This window comes from Gouania willdenowi, unplaced genomic scaffold (assembly GCF_900634775.1).
Source record: "Gouania willdenowi unplaced genomic scaffold, fGouWil2.1 scaffold_407_arrow_ctg1, whole genome shotgun sequence".
Classification (NCBI taxonomy): domain Eukaryota; kingdom Metazoa; phylum Chordata; class Actinopteri; order Blenniiformes; family Gobiesocidae; genus Gouania; species Gouania willdenowi.
The window spans coordinates 356-20,604 of NW_021145169.1; the positions used below are offsets into that span (position 1 = coordinate 356).

The window sequence follows — 20,249 nt, forward strand, 5'->3', positions numbered from 1 at the left end:
GTTATTCTGTGTATATTAAAGCGTCATATTCCATCCATGTTTTTTGAATTATTAATTTTGAGGTATTTGTTTTGAGGGCTGCCAGTTGCCTATGGCAGGGTTATGCCAAAATAAAAGGATGAAATAAGCCTAAGCTGCCTTTATTTTAAAGAGGCAGATAAGAGTTCACTCATCAGATAGTCACATTATCAAAACAAATACACTCAATTTATAAAAACAAACTAAACACTAAACTCATGAAGAAAAACTATTTTGAATTTTACGTGAAATTGAGCACGGGTAAGTTCCTTCAAATGGCTTTAACATACGTCACTTTGTCCTTTCTTATGAAGGTAGTAAAGGCAAAAGAGTTATACAGTCAATTTTTTTCTTTCTTTCTTTTACAGGTAAGCTTTAAAGCACCAAAAAAAGAACTACGATATTACATTCAAAGCATTTGAAGCTAACAAGTTTTTAGTTTTTTTTGGGATGTAAGACCATTTACATGTCCTGACTTCAGTTTCTCATTGATATGTGCAAACACTGGCATTTTGCAAGTGCCAAAAATGTCCACCGCAGGGATTCCTTTAACATATTCTCCGTCTGCGTAACACGGCGCCACAAAAATGTTTATCTTCTGTAGCTTGAGCAACATCCATGGAATTCAGGGGGAGTTGTTCAAGCCTCTTCTGGTTTATCAAAATCCTCCAGTTTATTAAGAGATGCTTCCTGTACTGACGAGGTACCTCGTTCATCGATGTGCTGTTGCGGTAAAAGTAAGGCGCCGCCGCTTATCTTTCTACTCATCGGAGTTTAGTGTTGCTGTATGTGTTGCGCTGTACAGAAATGAGCTTTTCCATGCACATAGTGTGACTGTCGTGCCACTTGTTGGCGGGTGATTGACCGTCTTCACTGCGGCAGTAGATGTACGCCATGGTGTCCGTGCGGCTCTGGATGTGGGTGCTGCGCAGGAGCGATCTGCAGTAGAGGCTGATTTTTTCTGCTCGACGTAGAATCAGGTTTGCTTTCCTGAGAAGAAGAAAAAACAGAAATAAATAGATAACAGTAGCTAAATTTGATAATTGCACCGAGACAAAGGCCATGTAGAAAATGCAATTAATACATTTAATATGCAGTAGTAGGTTGTTGCAGGTCCTTCTCCATCCAGTTATAGTTTTTTTGGGCATTAGACTTTGCCAAACTTGCCTCATTAGAAAGTCAATGTGTATGTTTTTAGTGGTCTGTCAATATTGTCTAAGTAGTTATTAACAGTCAGGTGAGGTGGAGTAATAAAGGATAAATGGAAAATTCTTAATGAATCATTATTGCCATTAGGATCCCTATCACCATCATTACTGTTGCCACTATCATCCCACCAGCCCACCAACAGCGCTGGCCCAGAAGGATTGCACCCCCCACCCGGGCTCCAAGGCCCCAGCCCCGAGAACTGTCGCTCCAAACAAACCGCCCGTGAACGACCACTGAAAACAAACTCGGCAGGTGCCCCACTGCCCCGGGGTCCGAGTGCGCCCCGCCGAGGAACACTGACCCCACGCGAACCCCCAATGGAAAAGTTTTTTTTAAATTTTTTTTTTAGAATGTTAGTTTTTAACTCCACCGTAAACACTCCTTCCTACACATTGCATTGTGGGATATGGAGTCCAATAAACAGATGCATTGAAGTCTTTCAACTTCATGCTTACCGTGATTTCTTGTGTTTCCTCACCAGACAAGAAGGACACTCATTTACTTGATTCACAAACTCAGTTTGGAGACATTTTCATGCATTGCATTGTGGGATGTGGCGTTGCGGAGACTCGTGTATAGAATCTTTTTCAATATCAAGAAATAAAAACAGAAATGTGTCAAGAGAATCACTGTCCTCTTCTGGAGAAAAAACCATGTAAAAATGAAATAAAAACACGTATTCAAATCTGAATACGGGACTCCTCCAGTGTTTACGGTGGAGGTAGAAACTAACTTTCAAGTGACAATTTCAAACTTTTGGATTTTTTTTGAGCAAATAATCTTCTATTACTGTATAATTGTATCTCATCAAAAAATATCGGTTGTAACAGCTTTGATGATGTTTTAGATTTATGTTGCACTTAAGGTGTTGATGGTTGAGATGAAAACAAAATTTCAAGTGGCATTTCTAACCTTTTTCCTTTCTTTTTGGAGTAATTGATGTTTAATTAATTGATCTATGAGGAATACACCATGATTTTATCTAATAAAAGCTTTAAGTCTTTACTATAACTACAAAACATGCAAATACAATTGAAATATGGTTTTTGTTTTTATTTTGTATGAACATAGAGATTCAAAAAAAATAGAAAAAACGGCCAATTTTCTGAGTTCTGAGACGAGCACAAAAACATATGCGTGGTAGAAAGTAATGATTTCGTTTACAGGAGAAAAAGTCTGTAACCACCTAACAGCATGTTGGCAGCACAATACAATTAGGACAGGAACTGGAGTTCATTTGTAACAGTTATGGACAGTTGAAGGGGAGACTTGGGATTCTCGGCTCCTGGAGGAGCGCGGGCTGTGCTTACGTTTCACTTGGCCATTCTGTTACCTCTTAAAAGGAACCACCAATAGAGTCTGCTTGTAAATTACCGCAATGAGGCTCAACCCTGCCAACTTCAGGCAGTAAATAATCCACACTCGCTCATCCAAAAGGTCCCACCCACCCCTTCTCAGAGCTGCCCGCACACAAACACTCCATCCCATCTTGAGTCCGAATGGCACAACCTGTGCCTCCCACCCCCCTTCACCAATCACAGAGAAGTGTGATCCCTGTACAGCACAAAAGTTATTCCTCAATTATTATAATATTTACGACTTGAAAGGAGCGCTTCCAGGCAGTACGGGTAGACAAACCAAAACATTGGGCTGGAACTTAAGCTCTAGTGTTTCTATCATCGATGCTGGAAAACCTCCTGCTCCAAATCATGGCTGTTTTTCTTCAACAATTATTGTTTATACTTCCTTCTTGGTAATCTTGTTTTCCAGTGAGCTTCTTTTTTACTCTCGTGGTGTCGTAATGTCTCGCTAACCACTCGAGCCGTTAGACCTGCGTTCCCGGAGAAGAGGGCCACGAGGGACGCTCTGACAGGGTGGTATGGTGTAGACAAAGATGAACTTTCTTTAAAAAGACATTAAAGAAGGAGGAAGTGAAACTGGATGTTTAGTTAGTGTTAGCAGAGTATCACATTCAGTGTTTGGCCTGGCTGTCAAACATTGTTTTGGTATTTCCATGGTAATGAGAGGAGCCACTGTAACCTCCCAGTTTTTTACGGGGACCTTGGCCACTTGCTTTCCAGTAAAAGCACTTATGAGAAGTTAGCGAGTATTGCAAAATGTGTTCTCCTGCTTCTGGTAATTGTGATTATATTATGAGTGGTAGGGGTGTAATTAAATAGTAAATCACCGATACAAAAACATAGACGGATTAAAAAAGCCTCACCTGGGGCCGAGCTCGTCCTCACTGCGCCACACAAAGTCTCCAAACTTCTCATAATGGGAATTGTAGTGGTGCTGGACTCGGTACAGGAGCGGAGGAGTGATTTCCATCAGTATATTGTAGGCCATCTGCTGCTCTTTGCCACTTGTGTAGCCGTTATATAAGTTGTACACCTTGTCTGCTATTTCTGCCAGGAGTGGATAATAGAAACAGACATAGAATCATTGAAAAACAAAAAAAAATCTGATGATACATATTATCCACTTTTTTTTTAATATTGTTGGAGAAAGGTACAAGTGTGACTACCTTCGGCACGACTGTCATCCACCATTGGGCAGGATGTCCGAACTGAGACAAAGCTTGACTCGGAGTGGCTGCCTCGACTATCCACTGCATAGAGAGTAAATCTGAAAATAATCAAGAATTATTATTATTAATTATTATTATTATTATTATTATTATTATTATTATTATTATTATTATTATTTTTGCAGCACATGCCGTTGAAGGTCAGTGCAATCTTTTTGCGACAGCTATGCATGTTTTATTATTTCAATTAAATAAATGCATTTATATTATTGCATAATTATGACCATCACCAGCCCTACCTAAGGAAAAGTAAAAAACACTTTATGAAAGGGAGAATATTATAATATTAAAAAATATATATATAAAAATACAGGGCAGTGTTAGGTGAGGAGGAAGAGAAAAGAGAAGAGGTAGGTAGGACAATGGGATAGAGTTGACCATTTTATGGTAAGAGTCTAATGTGATGTTACAGTTGTGCATATTATGTTGTGTAATCAGTTTAGTTGACAAGTGTAGAGAAATTGAAGCGGGTGACGAGTGACTTAATATTCAGTCTTAAACACCAAAAGGCAAGAGGAAAAGCAAATTCTGGAAGGAAACAGTTGTTTTTATGACCTATGCCACAATGACCCATTTTGCTTTGTGTGCATTTGATCGACAGATGCTCTAACAATCATGATCTCCAAATCACAATAAATATAGATTGATCAGAATTCTCATGAAAGACAATCACGTACGGACCAACGTAAAAGTTACTTTGAGGCTTAAAATGAGATACCCCGGTCTGTGGATTCCACTGCAGTTTGCAAAAGTTGACGCTGTCTTTTCTGTCCTTTCATCGTTTCAGGTTTGTTTATTTCAGAGACATAAAACTGAGGTCTGTCCAAAATGAGATGGCTGATGAGGGTGCCCTTCAGATGTCTTGGCAAATCAGAATGGGCGGGTAGGCGGGCTGCTAGACTCCTGTTCGCTTTAACGGTTTTTCTGTGTTTCAACTGATACGTTTACTTCTCCACATTAACTCACCTCCTCACTGCTTCACGTCTACGGCTTTTTATGATCACTTTTTACTGGATCCGGACTGATACATTGCTCCTTCCGTTCTTCTTACCGTGAACTACAGCGGAGCGATCACATTGAGTCCGCACTCTCCCACTGAGCAGACCGATGATGAAACAACGTTGAAATGACGTGATGGCCTGAAGTTAAGAAGACATCTTTGGCGGGTGCAGAATGAAAGTTTTTACAACGTCTTTTTCGAACGTCGTCTGGACGTCCGAAAAAGACGTATTCTAGACATCGCAAAAAGACGGCCCATGGTGGGTTCAATCCCTAGACCTTTAGCTTATAAGCGCTCTTCATTACTTATTCAGCTACTGTAAACACAAGAAGGTTTGTCGCATCGTCAAATAAAGCCAGATATTAATCTTTTCTATCCACATCATTTTTCAAAGGTACATTGTCAGTTATTTGAAACGTTTATCAAATTAATTGTCTGAAACACTATGACAAAATACAGCATTAAAATACATTTTAACAACTGTTTTTCACTCTAAGAGAATACAATACCACTAATTTTTGGGGTATTGTAATGTTTATATGCAAGTTTGACTTTCTTGTTGTGTGTTCGTTGATGCGACAACGTCCGAAAAAGACGTCTTCTCAACGTTGTTTCAACATTGACTTGCTCAGTGGGAGCTCGACATTAATTATTTCTTAAAAAGATCGCAGAGCATAAATGTTGATGAAATACACCTGGATATATACTTAGTGACTTAATACTGAATAATGATTTTTAATAAACAGAAGCACATACACACGCATGTGTCTGTGACTGAGTGTGGAATTTCAAGGCTGTTTAAATTTCATATGTGAAATTGCTTCAAACGTTGAACGTCATATCAAGGTCCAGGTGAAGTCGTGGTCATGACGTCAGATGCCAACCTATTTTGGACGTCATATAGACGTGCAGATGTGGTCCAGACCGACCAACGCATTATGAACGTGATCTGGAGGTTCGTGGACATCGGATGTTTAGTGGGCTGAGTCAGAATACGGACGCGAACCCTTCTGAACAAACTAAACGTGGTGATTTGTCAACTTTATGCTGTTTATTGTTTCTTTCCATTACAAAATGGCTGACTTTTACTTTATCCAGGCTGTTCTGATCTCTGCTGGATCAGTGGTTCTAATCATGGTACCATGTCCATTCACACTTTAAAGACTTGTAAGTCATTTCTATCAATAATACCAATACAGTACGTCCAAATGTACAGACACCCCCCATTTTTTTCAAGATAAAATGCCCAATCCGGATTTGATCCGAATAAAACTCGATGGGGTAACTGAGGAACCAACTCAACATAACCGAGTCAAATTTAATAAAGATTGGTCAATTACAAACTGAGATGTGAAATTTGGAAATTCAGCCAACAATGCGTTATAGGGATTTTTCGATCTTTGAAATGGATCCAGAATCTGTATATTCATCCGGATCCCCTCCAACATTTAATGGAATCTACCATGGTGTAATTTTTTTCCAATGTGTCAAGAACCTTTGATGCAATTCTGATAAAAGACCAAGAAACAAATACACGCTGGTGAAAATATTACCACATTGGTGGAAGCAATCAAAAAACCTAATAAACTAATAGAAAAAAGTTGGCAGTTAATCAAACCTAATCAGTTTTTAATTCAAACATTTAGTATATGATGATGTCTAGAATAGTTTAAGGAAAAATAGTGGTGAAAAATGAAAAAGCCTACTTGTTAATATAAAATGTGACAATATAACATTTTGGTGGCTTCTATCTGCTAATATTACACTCACTGATCGGTGATTGGGATCTACCCTAAAAACCCTGATAGAAGCACAACGTTCTCAACCCTTTTCTTTTGTTGTTTCACCCTTTTCATTTTTTTTTTCGCTAGCTGAGTTGCACAAACAACTGCAGTAGTTTTTAGATGACAGCTATATTCTGTTGGCTTCTTTGTTTATACAAAGGATTAGAAAAACGATAGCCTGTGGATTAGTACAAACACACTTCAGATGTGTGGATTATCACTCTGTTCTCCTGCGTCTTCTGTGTAGCTACACAAACCTTAAAGGGACTTTTACTGGTGATCATATGTGGTAAAACACTGATATCACCATTGTTTTCAGACAGCTCTTTGAAAAGAAGGATGCAGAGATGGTAGCATAACATTATGGTTTAGAAAAAAAGAATGCAGGCAACAACACAATCACAAATGAGAAGAGAGTGGCATCTGGCTTGACTCCAAGAACTCCATAAGGACAAAGTTCTTCTCGCTTAAATGTCAAATGTCAGAATGTTTGGGCTTCCATGACAGGCACTGGGACCACTGAGTACCCTGATAAGATAACAAAATACAACAGTTCAAGACATCTTAGCTAATGTGGTACTATAACAGAATGTTACGTAGCTCAAGGAACGCAAGAAAGAAAAAAAAAAAAAAAATCAATGACCTTTTTATGTCCTTTTAAAAATGCCAATCTGCGTATTCTTTGCCTTAGAATGTTGGAAGGAAATGTAGTGTACATGTTTGAACAGATTTAAAATGAGGCTTAGGTTTGGTACAGATTGGGTCATTAATATGTTTGCACTGGAAAGGGAAGAAAGTGATAATAGCTACAGCCTTTACAAAACCCAAACATTTTTTATTGGGGTTATTCGAGGCATGATTGCACATAACTTGTTACAACCATGGAAACCAAACAAAATATGATGCAGATGGTTGAACCGCATTTTGAAAATTGGTGTACAACAGTGAAAAACAAATATTGTTTTTTTTATTAAAGCCCTGACTGGAAATATTACAGGTGCTAATGATGCAAATGGGATTTTACGTCAAACGCATTTATGACAGTATGGATAGTTACATTATTGGGGGGGGGGGGGTCATATTTTTTGTTTGTTTTCTGTCGGTTAGCAGGAGCATGTCAAAAGTTCTTAACCGATTTTGACAAAAGACTGACCTTACGCCATGGAAATTCCATAATATTTTAGATAGGATCCAGATCAATATACTGATCCTGGATCAGTTTGGAAAATCAGGGGAAAAAACAGTACACACACAGATACTTGATTGAAATTTTCCTCAGTTATGTCAGGTTGGTTCCTCAATTATCCCACCAAGTTTCATCTAGATCGGATGCAGATTACGCATTTCTTCGTGATTTCTTAAAAAAAAATGAGGGTGCCCATACATTTGGACCAACTGTACCATTATTAATGGGAACAGAATTTTCTTCCAAGCATTTAAAGCTTGAATAATCATGGAGCCATTATCAGAAATGGATCAGAAATGCCAGTTTGCACACTTGTCTCTTGTTTAGTGATGTTTTTATCAATCACACATACTTCCATGTGTCAGAAATGTCTTTCTTTGGTTTTATAAAGTGTTGCTGCAGAAAGCACGGCGAGAATAATTCAACTTAAGTATACTTAAGATACTAACAAAGTGATAATGGCTAAAGCAGGGATGTCAAACTCATTTTAGTTCAGAGGCCAAATATGGACCAATTTGAACTTAAGAGGGCCACAGATTCTAGGTGTAAACTATAGCAAAATCAACATTAATGTGCCGTGGTTTGCACTTCCACATATAAATGATAAAGTATTGGAGTTAATCAGTCCCTGCTGGATCTTCACTTAAATGTCCTTGATTTAGAGAATTTGGAGACATTTTGATGAATAATTTGAGTTCTTTCAACAATTTGAGATTAAAAATGACTGCCTTCATGTGATATAAGCAATATAGAGGACTTTAATTGAGTTTTTGTATTTGATGGGGCTAAATTTCTACAACTGAATTAGTTGGTCATTTACAAAATGTTTAATGTTTTTTCTATAGTTTTTACTTCCTCAAGCGGGCAAAATTTGATACTCTAAAGGGACAGATTTGGCCCATGGGCCTTGAGTCTGACTCATGTGGGTTAGACAATGCTGTTCTAATGCTAACAACATTTTCAAACACATAAAACTATATTTTGAAACATAAATAATAAATGACAAATGATTGCCATAAAATAGTTTTGTTTTCCTTTTCTTTCCCAAACCCAGTTGCATTTATTTCACGCAACAACTTTTGAGATCAATTCCATTGCTGTCATATGATTGTTTTGTTCGTAATTCGATCTGTATGGACATTGCTTGGAGGGGGGCAGTGATGTGGTATTCCCTAAGAACGTCACAAGAGATGCACATGCCTCAGTGGCTCCTCTGCCTCGCAAAACAATGCCGACATGTAGAGGTTACACTGTTTAAATTATGTGGCCGCATAACGTGCAGCAGCATATAATGAGGTGGGAGAGACAACGACGACAAGGCAGTGATTTTGTTTGGCCATTTTGTTACTTTTCTGATCCAGAATTCTGTTTTTCTGTCAATTGTTTGAGTATTCAGAAAGATTGTCTCCCTGCTCTAAAGGCTGTACAAATAGTTAGTGAAGATGCAGGAGGCATCCTCACTATTGTTAACACCATTTGTCCGATTTTGACAAATGAGCTATCAAAGTGTTCAGAAAGTTCCCGAGATTTATGCTTGAACTTTTGTTATTGTAACTTTTAAACATTTTGACTTATTACATTTTTTCTTTCCCATTTATTTCTATTGGAAATTTCAGCTTTTTAGAACTTATAACCCCTTCATCCCAAGCCATTCCTTAAGCCAATTTTGACCATTCAACCTGTAACATGGTCAGCAAGTGCCTTCAACCCATTTGAACTATTTCAACCCATTTCAACTTTTTATAAACGTTTTCAACTCATTTCAACTTGTTTCAACTTTTTCAACACATTTCAACGTTATTGCTAATGTTCAATGATAGATTAGTGCCAATGCTTGGCTAATGTCAATGCTAGGCTAATGCTATTGCTAGGTTAATGCTAATATTAGGCTTGTGCTAGGCTAATGTTAATGCTAAGGCTAATGCTGCAGTCGATTGCACACGAAACCCGGATGAAATCCGGCAGAACGAATCGGAAAAGTGCAATAAAATGCCCCTTGTGCTCGGGCCCCTGACTCCGAAACTTGGGTAGAATCCAAGCATCCTGAGTCAATCAGAATTGTGTTATAGCAAAATGGCGGCGCCCACCGTTAGATGTAAACTGTCACTTTCTCCTCAACTTTTAATTCTTTGTGGCATCTAATTTGGCATGTGTGTAACTAAAAGTGTAGAATAACTCTGTAGTGGTATTTCCATCCCCACTATGTTCATTTGTATGCCGCTCTGCAAAAGTAATGGTTCAATGAAGCATACAGGATTCATTTTTTTATTTTACTTTTTTTATTGTGAATTATAGGAGTAAAAAACAGTAAAAAAGATGAGAAAGTGCAGTGTCTTAGCTATCCAAAGTCAGAAATGCTAAGGAATCTATTAAGTAACAAAGATACTAATCATTAAGTAACAGAACTGGCAAGACAAACACACACAGATAGGTCATCTCAGTCCATCCCTTGTCTGTAATTTGATCTATTTATCTATAACAAGCCTGTCTGTGAGCATATGACTGTTGGAAGTAGCTTGACTTTGTCTGTGTGTCGTACATTTGAAAACATCAGCAAAAAATGAAATGGACCAAGAGCCGATTAATGTTAGTGTAAATCAACAATGTTGCCATTAAAGTTAACATTGCTTAACCTAATATGAGTGGAGAGATGCTTGAATACCACATGACAAGCTAGAAAGCTCAGACAGAGAGACAGTGCAGAGCAAAGGAATAACAGAGTGACAGGGAGGCATCAATTAACTCCATATTTTTGGCAGGCCAGGAAAAGCCAGAAAACTACGGTTTGACTAGTCCATGGAAGCATTTGGACACACATGTGTCAAAATTCCTTCTCGAGAACAGTTATACAAAAAGCTTTTGCGGCTGTTTCTAAAGAATTTGTTGGATAAAATGTGAAAATTATCGCAGCCTTTACAAAAGACAGGGATTTTTTATTTTTAGCGCATTGGTACTGTGAACATATTGTTGATTAAAGCTTGCCTATGAAAAAAAAAAAAAAAAACAACAACAAAGTTTTCACATATCTGCAAGTGAAGTGCAATGACCTCCCATCTTTCAAATCACTTCTCAAAACTCACCCGTTTCCCTCAGCTTGTAACAATTAACCATCCACTCACTTATGTCTGTTTCCTGCCTGATGTTCTTTCTTTTTTTCTGATTTATATTTATGTTTTCATCACTGTATTTGCTGTAGTTGTTTTAACATGTAAAGTGTCTTTGAGTTTTGTAAAAAACTATTTTAAATAAAATGTATTATTACTATTATTGTGTCAATATACATTAGATTAAATATATGTATGAATACATATGACTAGATACAAAATAATACTGAAACGAGCATTCACGTTTCAGTTAAAATTCTATCTAAATTTGGATAAACTTTTAATGCGAGTAGCTGTATTTCCTGTGTGAAAACAATTTTGCTATAATCCTTCGATGATTTGTTTTGTAATAATTACAATTATACAATAATAATTAATAACTGATTGTACTAATTTGTTTCAATTCTAAGTATTGTGGAGTCTTTGGTTCCTGGAATGTCTTCTTTTGCAGACATTTAGAACTGGAAGATATGGTGTTTTACTTTTTAGGGGCGCATTTACACCAGCCCATTTTAGCTTGCTTTAACAGCATACTGGTTTATTTCCCCCAGATAATCAACGTGGCCAGGTCTTAATGTGCAACCATTAAACAACCATAGAGATAGTGTTGTACTCAAGACCACAATATCGGAGACTAAGACTGGCCCAAGACCAAGACTTTTGGGAATTGAGATCTTGTCAAGACAAAGACCGAAACAAGCCAAGATTATTAAAATCATTTATAAAAAACAATGACAGGGTTGAACAGTTAAAGAGAATTCTCTGTTTATTTTGAATTTTCTTTTAAATTCATTTGATGGACAAAAACACGGTGTCTGCAACTCTTTCAAAGCAAAACATGAAAAACCTCAAATCTTGAAGAATATGTTCAACCAAATTATTGCGAAACAAAAATCCTTGTATGTCTTTAGATGTTTATTTGTCAGGTAAATTAAAGAATAGCAAATCAGTGCTGGTTTTGACTGGTCTTGATGGGAAATCAAGGTTCTAGCTCATCCGAGACAAAATTGAGTAAAAAAAATCTTGAGGCTGAGACAAGATGAAGACTGTCAAAATGACGTCTTGAGACTGTTCTCCAGTTCTGCAACACTACACAGAGGCATCAAACAGGGCTCATATGCCACCATGGAGTAGTAAAGAAAATGGGGTTTTGGCTGTAGCAAAAGATGCTAGAAGTCACGAGATGATTAATTTGGTCAATTTCAATTCGCATAAATAATTATTCTCATGTAGACAAGGTAATGATCGCTGTAGCAGAGAGGAATAATGACCTGGAACAGGGGTCTGCAACCTTTACTCTACAAGGAGCCATTTTGCCTCATCTCACCTGGATTAAAGTCCTCCCGGAGCCAAAAAAATACCTTCTCAATGAAGACAATACAGTGAATTAAATGCTATACAGTTACAATTGTATAAAATGATACTTGATTTAATTTGTTTTATATTGATCACGTAAATGGCAACTTAAAAACAGTATAAAATGACATCAAGAAACAGTATCTTGCATCTTCAAATTCTTACGCATCTCAGTTTACATAAACACAATGTTATATAAAGAAGATTTTCATATTTAACCGGCACATTGGTGGTTAAATTAATCTGTCGCCACACAATTAAAATCTCTATTGTTTTCCAGAATAGTGTTTTTGTTGGTTTAGTGATCTTACCAAGGATTTAAAACTTAAGGTTAGCCACAGGTGCAGGAAAGTTGATGGTCTGTAGATGTTGCAGGAGGTGAAGTAGGAAGGTGGCAGTCATTGCACAACGTGATTTATTTTAGGTAAACACATTGTTATATCATGATTTTATTTGTCATTAATCACTAACCACATTAGGCTCCAGAGCCACAGGTTGCAGACCCCTGCCCTGGAACCATGTATGTGGAAGACACAAAAAAATGAAAATGAAAAACACCCGAAACGTGTACAGGGTGATTGTTTTTTTTTTTTGGTCAGTGTGGCATATCCAATCTTTGAAATTCTGGTTTTGGAATTGCATTGGCGATCTAACCCAAGGGTGTGGTAAGACGTGGGTCCCTCTTTGAAGCAAACAATGAAGTAAACCGTTGTTTGTGAAGTATTCCTGTATTGCCCCAAAAGATAAACCAGTTTGGGTGAGTAAACCAGCTTTGGTCTCATTGTGTTGCAGGGTTTGAAAGACACAGATGTTCTTCAACAACCCTGCAACAAAGAGAAGGACCATTTTGTTTTTGCAGTTTTTGTTTTCATCTTTGTCATTATTTATTTTGTGGATTCAACAAAGTCCCACAAATAAATACAGACATAGCCACTCATTTTGATTGATGGCGATTTAACTAAGCACTGAAGGATGGCTTTAACAGTTGCACAAGAAGCAACGGTTCTAGCTGAGAGACAGCGCTGCTAAGAGCTGTAACAACAAATATTAACTGCACAAAGAAATGCTTTGTTAATGCCTCAGTTTAGAAAGTGACAGCATGTTTAAAGTCCTTAAATTACGTTATTTTACTAAAAATACAACGTGACAGAAAATGCATAATACAGAAAAAAAGGAGAATATTTTTCCTATTGTGTCAATAGACAGGATATATTACCTCTGCCAAGGAGGTTATGTTTTTCTCCGAAGTTATTTTACTTATCTATCCGTCTGTGAATAGTCTAACTCAAAAACTAAAGAATGGGTTTTGATGACATTTTCAGGAAGTATCTGAAATGGGATAAGGAACAATTAATTAGATCAGTGCTTCTCAAACTTCTTTGGCTCAAGTACCCCCTTTCTCTTATTTCTGAATCCAAGTACCCCCTTTGTCTGACAACAACATTTTGGAAAGAGAACTATTTAAAAACAACTATGATGGAATGAACGAATGATGACAAACATTTGAAAGAATCTCATTTTGTAGATAAGTGGAAAAAAACTGTATTTAGTGCAGTGGTTCACAACCTTTTTTGGATCATGACCCTATTTTAATATCAAGAATTTCTGGCGATATATATATATATATATATATATATATATAATTATTTCTATTTACAGCATTTTAGTTGAACTATATTTTTATGTGACAAAGTGAAAGTATATACATACAGTTGTTTAAGATTGTGTTTTAGTAAAAAAAAAAAAAAAAATCAAAAATCTATTTCAATTTTTTAGAAATTTCAGGCGACCCCATTTACACTCCAGGGGTCGGGAACCCACATGGGGTCCTGATCCTAAGGTTGAAAAACACTGATTTAGTGGCTCCTAAATAGATTTAATTATTTCGTTTTTATCATTTCCGGCCAGACTGACACTTTATTTGTTAATGTTCCACTTTCTCTCCCAAGAACCCCCTATAGTGCCGTCACGTACCCCCATTTGAGAAACACTAAATCAGATCTTGGGGATGATTCGGATGAATAAACTGATTCTGGATCAGTTTCAGAAATCAATAAATCCCTATGTTCAGCTCTTTTAACTGGTTCTACAACACCTCCTGCTGGTAAATCTACACATTACATGCTCTAGTCATAGGTTTCATTTTACTTTCTGTTTTAAGCATATAATAGCAAAGCCACGCGCGAGAAATTTATTACAAGTCCGTAAACGATCATGTTACCAAAATCACTGATCCAGATAATTACCAAAGATGTGGCAAAGAGGATATTTGGGGCTTGGCGGAGGTTTGCGCTCTCTGAGTGCTCTTGTTTTATTTGTGTGTTTTGTTATGCAGAAAATAAAATCTATTAAAAAATAAACTTGACCTTCAATAAAAAGGATTAGCTGCTGGAGAATTTAATATGTTGATTTTCACTGTTGACTGGTAATAGCACAAGAGCCAGTTGGTGTATAAATTGTGTAACTTTGTTAAATATTATCTTGTAAACAGAAAATGAAAAGTTACCCTTTTCAATGACTGTATTTTGAGAAAAAAAGAAAGTCAGCCATTACACAAGTGGTGTTGCTACGTTGGGTTAGACTGTTGTGGTTTCTCTCCTTTTATTTTCATTTGGTGATTAAAAATTCCAACTTTCATTTCAAAAACATATATTTATATTATGCAAGTATGTGTACCTAAATGGATATGAGTTATTTTGCAATGAGTTTAACAGTAAGTATGATAATTTACACAGGAATACAAACAGCACCATTGTAGCTTTGGTAAAGACTACGTAAAAAAAAAATCGTCTTATCTGCTTGTTGTGTAAGATAAGTGGAACGACTGCGCACGGATTTGTCTTCAGACGTGTTTCTGACGTAAGTTCTGCTCTTATTAAGAAAAGCAGCACTTGGTAAGAATGCGTAAACAAAGATAGCAATGCCACAAAGGTCAAAAGTAAGTCTTCTTCCAGATTTAAGGGCAACTTCTCACTTTAATCTTCTTCAAGAAACGCTGAATCAATATAATTATTTGCACTGCTGTTTAAATGAGATTCCAGAATTGTTCAATTAAACAGTTTTCTGGCTCTTTTTAGGATTCATTTCAAAGTCTACTCTCCTTGTTATTTAACTTCTACTGTATTTTACATTTAAAAAAAGACCAGTTCCTTCCAGTTTCCCATAACCTTTAATCTAGTTTTTTTAGACAGCATTGGTGTTCCCAAAACAAATCAAGGCTCCCATACTCTACAAAAAAAAAAAGAACCAAAACCAGGATAGATGAGAAAAACAGAGAAAAGGCAGGTGTTGGCCACAACACTGGAGCACTGAGTGTATGACCCAATCCCTTTTTGCATTAAAAGATAACAACCTCATACATGCGGAGAAACCTCCAAAAGTACCCCTCCATTAATCAATTAGGGCGGTAATTAGGGACCCAGCTCCTGCTGGCTCAGCGAGCATTGCAGTGTACATATTGTACTGCTGTAGCTGGTTTGGTAACTCACATTAACCATCAACAAACATGTTTTCAGCCGTAAAAGAAATGAAATCTCAGTGAAAGCATTACACCTTTCCTTTATTTATTCAAAAACAGCCCGGTCGACCCTTTAGGTCATTGTTCATACGATACATCTTCCTCCTACTTACGAACCTCAAAAAACCCACGTTTGTGTCAGAGTTACAATAAAATATTAATATTATTATATTACTGAACTATTTGAAAAACATACATTTTGTCTCTGCTGTGTATGATGAAATGCATGTTTCAGAAAAAAGCTTCAATCTATTTGGTGCACGCAAAAGAACACTGGAGGATGTTTTTTTCTGAAACCCGGAGTGAATTTGTCACCCTATACGTAAATATTTGTGATATAATACAACCTTTTCAGAAATAAAGCATTTGTTTCTCATTCATATTTTCATTTATCATTAAAAAACTATCTAAGTGTTAATTAAAAATGTCATTAATATATTATTTATTCCTGTTATTAACACACTAAAGCAGCTTGTGATAACCAGTAATTGTATGTTAAAGAGCTTCACAATAAGGCCTTATATAATGCATATTAACATTAATAAGGCTATAAAAGTGTTAAAGCTTCATAAATATATGTATTAATGCTATTATGAGTATGATACATCATTAAAATGCTGGGTGTAATGGATAACATATTGTATTCAGATCTTGATAAGATGCTCAGCATTATTGCCTGTTAATAAGTGCATTTTAATGGCTTCATTAATCTGAAGGTGTTGCTCCCACTTTACATCCAGTAACTGCACAGCACCATTGTTAAAATTATTTCTGAGCATTTTTAAGGCAATACTATCATTATAGTATAATTGATGTAAAAAAAAAAAACATCTAAAAAATGTTAGGTAAAAGGCTTAAAATTACAGCTTGGGTAGCATTAATACAGATATTTATTAAACTTTTAAACAGCATCATTAATGTTTCTAAGCATTTAATAAAGCCTTGTCAAAAAATATATGTAATTTTTTACAATTTTATTTTTTATTTCATTTATTTATTTTTGCACAACTACAGAATAATACACGTTATCACATAAGACATGGATAAACAGTGCAGGAAAAGGCAGAAAACGTGAAGAGATTATTTGAAGCCTTTACCTAATTAGCAATCAATAACAGACAAAAACAACAGAACTAAAATATATATACATATATATATATATATATATATATATATATATATATATATATTTTATATTAAAATATCATCAAAAACACAAGTGATTATGTTACAAATAGGATAATTAGTCTACAATTACTTCTTATTAAAAATGACTTCTCTGTGTTTAAAGCACTAATAAATATATTAATGAAGCTTTGAAACAACATTTATGTAGCTTATTATTAATGTGTTATTACTGAGGCTAATGCACCTTTAATCACTGCTTATTAGGAACATTATATAAAGTCTTGTAATAGATAAATATATACAGTACATAAGACAAAACATGGATCGGACTGAACACCAGAAAAAGCTACAATCCTAAAACAAAAGCTCAAACAAATTTAAAGCTCATGTCTAATATATTGAAGTTGGACTTTGTCTCATAAATATTAGTAATCAACATCACCCATAATGACAGTGACAACATTCATTTCCCTGCCTTTGAGCTTGAAATAAGTCTAAACTCACTCAGACGCAAAGCTAAGTAAAGGTGATGCAGTCCCTTAACAAAAACCCTTCTGTTTTCACCAAAACCTTTGACCGAACTTGAAAGAACGGAAGTAGAACCACCACGTTGAGATTAAGTATGCGTCCCTGGTTAACTCAACCCAGCTGTTCTTAAGGACAAGGCAACACAATGTAACCCTCCACACTTAGATGGGAGCAAAGTTAACTGTGGGAAGGTGTACGATCGATGAAGATCTGTTTTTGTTGAAGTCTGTTCGTGTGAAAAAGATCAGTTAACGTGAAGGCACAGTTAAATGCCAAATAAAATGAGAACTTCAGACCAGGAGCAAGATCAATATATTAAAGCTGGACATTTTTTAATTAAATGCTGCATGACGTAGTCCAGTGGTTCTCAAACTTTTTTTTGTCCAAGTACCCCCTTTCTATTATTTCTGAATCCAAGTACCCTCTTTATCCGTCTGCAACACTTTGGTCAGAATTCTATAGAAAAAAACAACTATGGAGTATAATGATTAAATGAATGAGCGATAACACACATTTTAAGAATTGGAAATATGTGAAATGAAACATTATTTAGTGTCTCCTGAATAGATTTATTTCTATAGTTTTTAGCATTGCCTATCATCTCCCACCTGTGGCACCAATACTGACCATTGTATTTTCAGTTCATGTTCTAGTCAAATTTTATTTTTATTATTTAGTGTATTTTTCTGTTAATTTGTGTGTTTTTGTTGTCCCATGTGTTGTTGGTATTATTTAAATTATTCTATCTCAGTGAGGGTGTTTTTTTTTGGTCGTTTTGTATGTTTCTCGGTTATTCTTGTGTGTTTTGTAGTGATCTTCTGTATTTTTCTCTCATTTAGTGTGTCTTTGTTGTTTTGTGTGTTGCTGGTAATGGTAATAGTATTTTTCACTCTTAGTGTGTGTGTGTTTTTGGCATTATTTTGTAAGATTAAGTAAGATTATCATTTTACACTAAAAATAAACATTATAAAACCTCATATTTTTAATGCTTTCATTTGTTATTTTTCCTCTCTCTCTCTCTCTCTCTCTCTCTCTCTCTCTCTCTCTCTCTCTCTCTCTCTCTCTCTCGTACCACCTGCAGTGCCAGGGCGTATCTCTAGGGGTACACGTACCCCCATTTGAGAGAAACACTGACGTAGTCCATATCCGTACAAAAAATCAATTGCTAACACCAATCATAACCACAATTCACAACCTGATATACATTTATTCTAAAATTTTAATCAATCATAGCAACACTTTGTATGACATTTACACGTTTTATTGTCGAGCTGTAATTGGCGTGGATCAAAACAGTCAAACAAGTCCTTCAATTTAAGGCTAGTGCTTTATATCCCCAGTATTTATTGATTTATGTGCTTCATTCACCTCAGTATTCCCATAGCCTGATGGGAGTTTGACTTTTATTTAATTTATATCAAACCTAATAACTAAAAACAAGAAGTTTTAGGTCTAAATTCCAATAGCCTTAAAAGAGCTATGCCTTTTTTTGGCCCTCTGACCTCTAAGAGGCAGTAATTAATGTCATTATGGATCAATGCACTGGAATAAAGACAAGGGAACAAAGACAAATGGGTGAGTGCAGACTTACTTGTAGAGACTGTCAGGCTCCAGGCACTTGAAGACCACTGAATATAGCACAGAATGAGGATGGTCTCCGCTTCTCTTTCCAGCAACAACACACGAGGAACCCAACCCGGAAAATAGATCATCCATCAAGCTCAGAACCTCACCTGGACAGAGAGGAATAACAAGAGGAAGAGGAAGGAATTTATTCTTACTGGTTTTTACACTGGATCAGACATTTTAAATAGACTTCTATATGATGGCATAGGGGTGGCACAGGGCGATATGGGGAAAAAAAATATCATATCACAATTTTTTCTTTGTAAAGTCACGATAACAATTTTATCACGATTTTTTTCATTCAGACCATTTCAATTATTTTCAAGTTATTTACTAATAAAACAAACTAATTCATTAACTTAAAATCATTGCCTTACATGGGAAAAAAAGGAATAAAAGATCATTTTAGACAAGGTAATTTTCGAACATTTTTTTAAATGTATGTACGCAATTTATCAAACTGGTTCCAACTTCCAAGTACAACTAACATCAATCAATAAAATTACTTCATGCTTTACTAAATGTATGTTTATCCGGATAAAGAGCCATTTAACCATTTAATTTTGACGAAAAAAATTATAATAAATCACTGTATGAGCATTCAGAAAGCCATCCAGTTTACATCCAGTAGCTCTTTCCTTAACAGCAGCTGTGCTATTTGACTCCAGTGTCATGAGGTTCACCTTTGTCACGTCTGGTGGAAGTTGTTTCTAGCCTGAAGCTAAATTACATATGACTTTTTACTGGCGGCAGCACATATATACCACATTATGGAAGTGTAAGGAAAACAGGATTTCTTTCCTTTATGGTCACATGGTACATGGTGCTGCTACAATGAAACCTCACCGAGCACCTGGAGCCTCACAAAACAGTACTTCACAAGTTGTGAAATAGCTTTCATGTCAGCTTACGGGAAAAGGCGAGCAACACACGGTTGTTCATTCAGACACATACATACACAAGGTCAGTTTTCAGTGCTCATGGGGGTGATGGAAAAAAAGAGAAACCTGTCAAAAGAGTTTAAAGCCTCACAAATGGCTGGATTTCCAACTATTTGTACATGAGGTAAAGGGCAGCTTACTTTTAGCTTATGATACATGGGCCAACTTATAAACACAGGGAGTAAGTCTGGCTGGTAGGGCACAAGGGGATGGTTAAGAAAAGGTTTCAGAAAAGGGGGGAAAAAAAAGAACAGCACGAATG

The 20,249-nt window shown here is 36.2% G+C and overlaps 1 protein-coding gene across 1 annotated transcript; it reads right to left on the minus strand.

Annotated features, from left to right (window-relative positions):
• Positions 1-319: 319 nt before the first annotated feature.
• On the minus strand, positions 320-19,947 carry LOC114460144 (astrotactin-2-like). Its single transcript, XM_028442187.1, has 5 exons — positions 19,893-19,947; positions 19,012-19,153; positions 3,755-3,855; positions 3,452-3,635; positions 320-1,008 (listed from the first exon to the last, which is right to left on the minus strand). The coding sequence occupies exons 1-5, from the start codon at positions 19,945-19,947 to the stop codon at positions 783-785; spliced, it is 708 nt and encodes a 235-aa protein (XP_028297988.1). The 3' UTR covers positions 320-782.
• Between the last annotated feature and the right edge of the window lie 302 nt (positions 19,948-20,249).

Coding starts and splice junctions, on each gene's coding strand:
- LOC114460144 (XM_028442187.1), bottom strand. CDS start 19,947: ATGAAAGCTATTTCACAACTTGTGAAGTACTGTTTTGTGAGGCTCCAG. Junction 3,856..19,011: donor GAGCCTGACAGTCTCTACAA/GTAAGTCTGCAC, acceptor GATTATTTTCAG/ATTTACTCTCTATGCAGTGG. Junction 3,636..3,754: donor GGATGACAGTCGTGCCGAAG/GTAGTCACACTT, acceptor CACTCCTGGCAG/AAATAGCAGACAAGGTGTAC.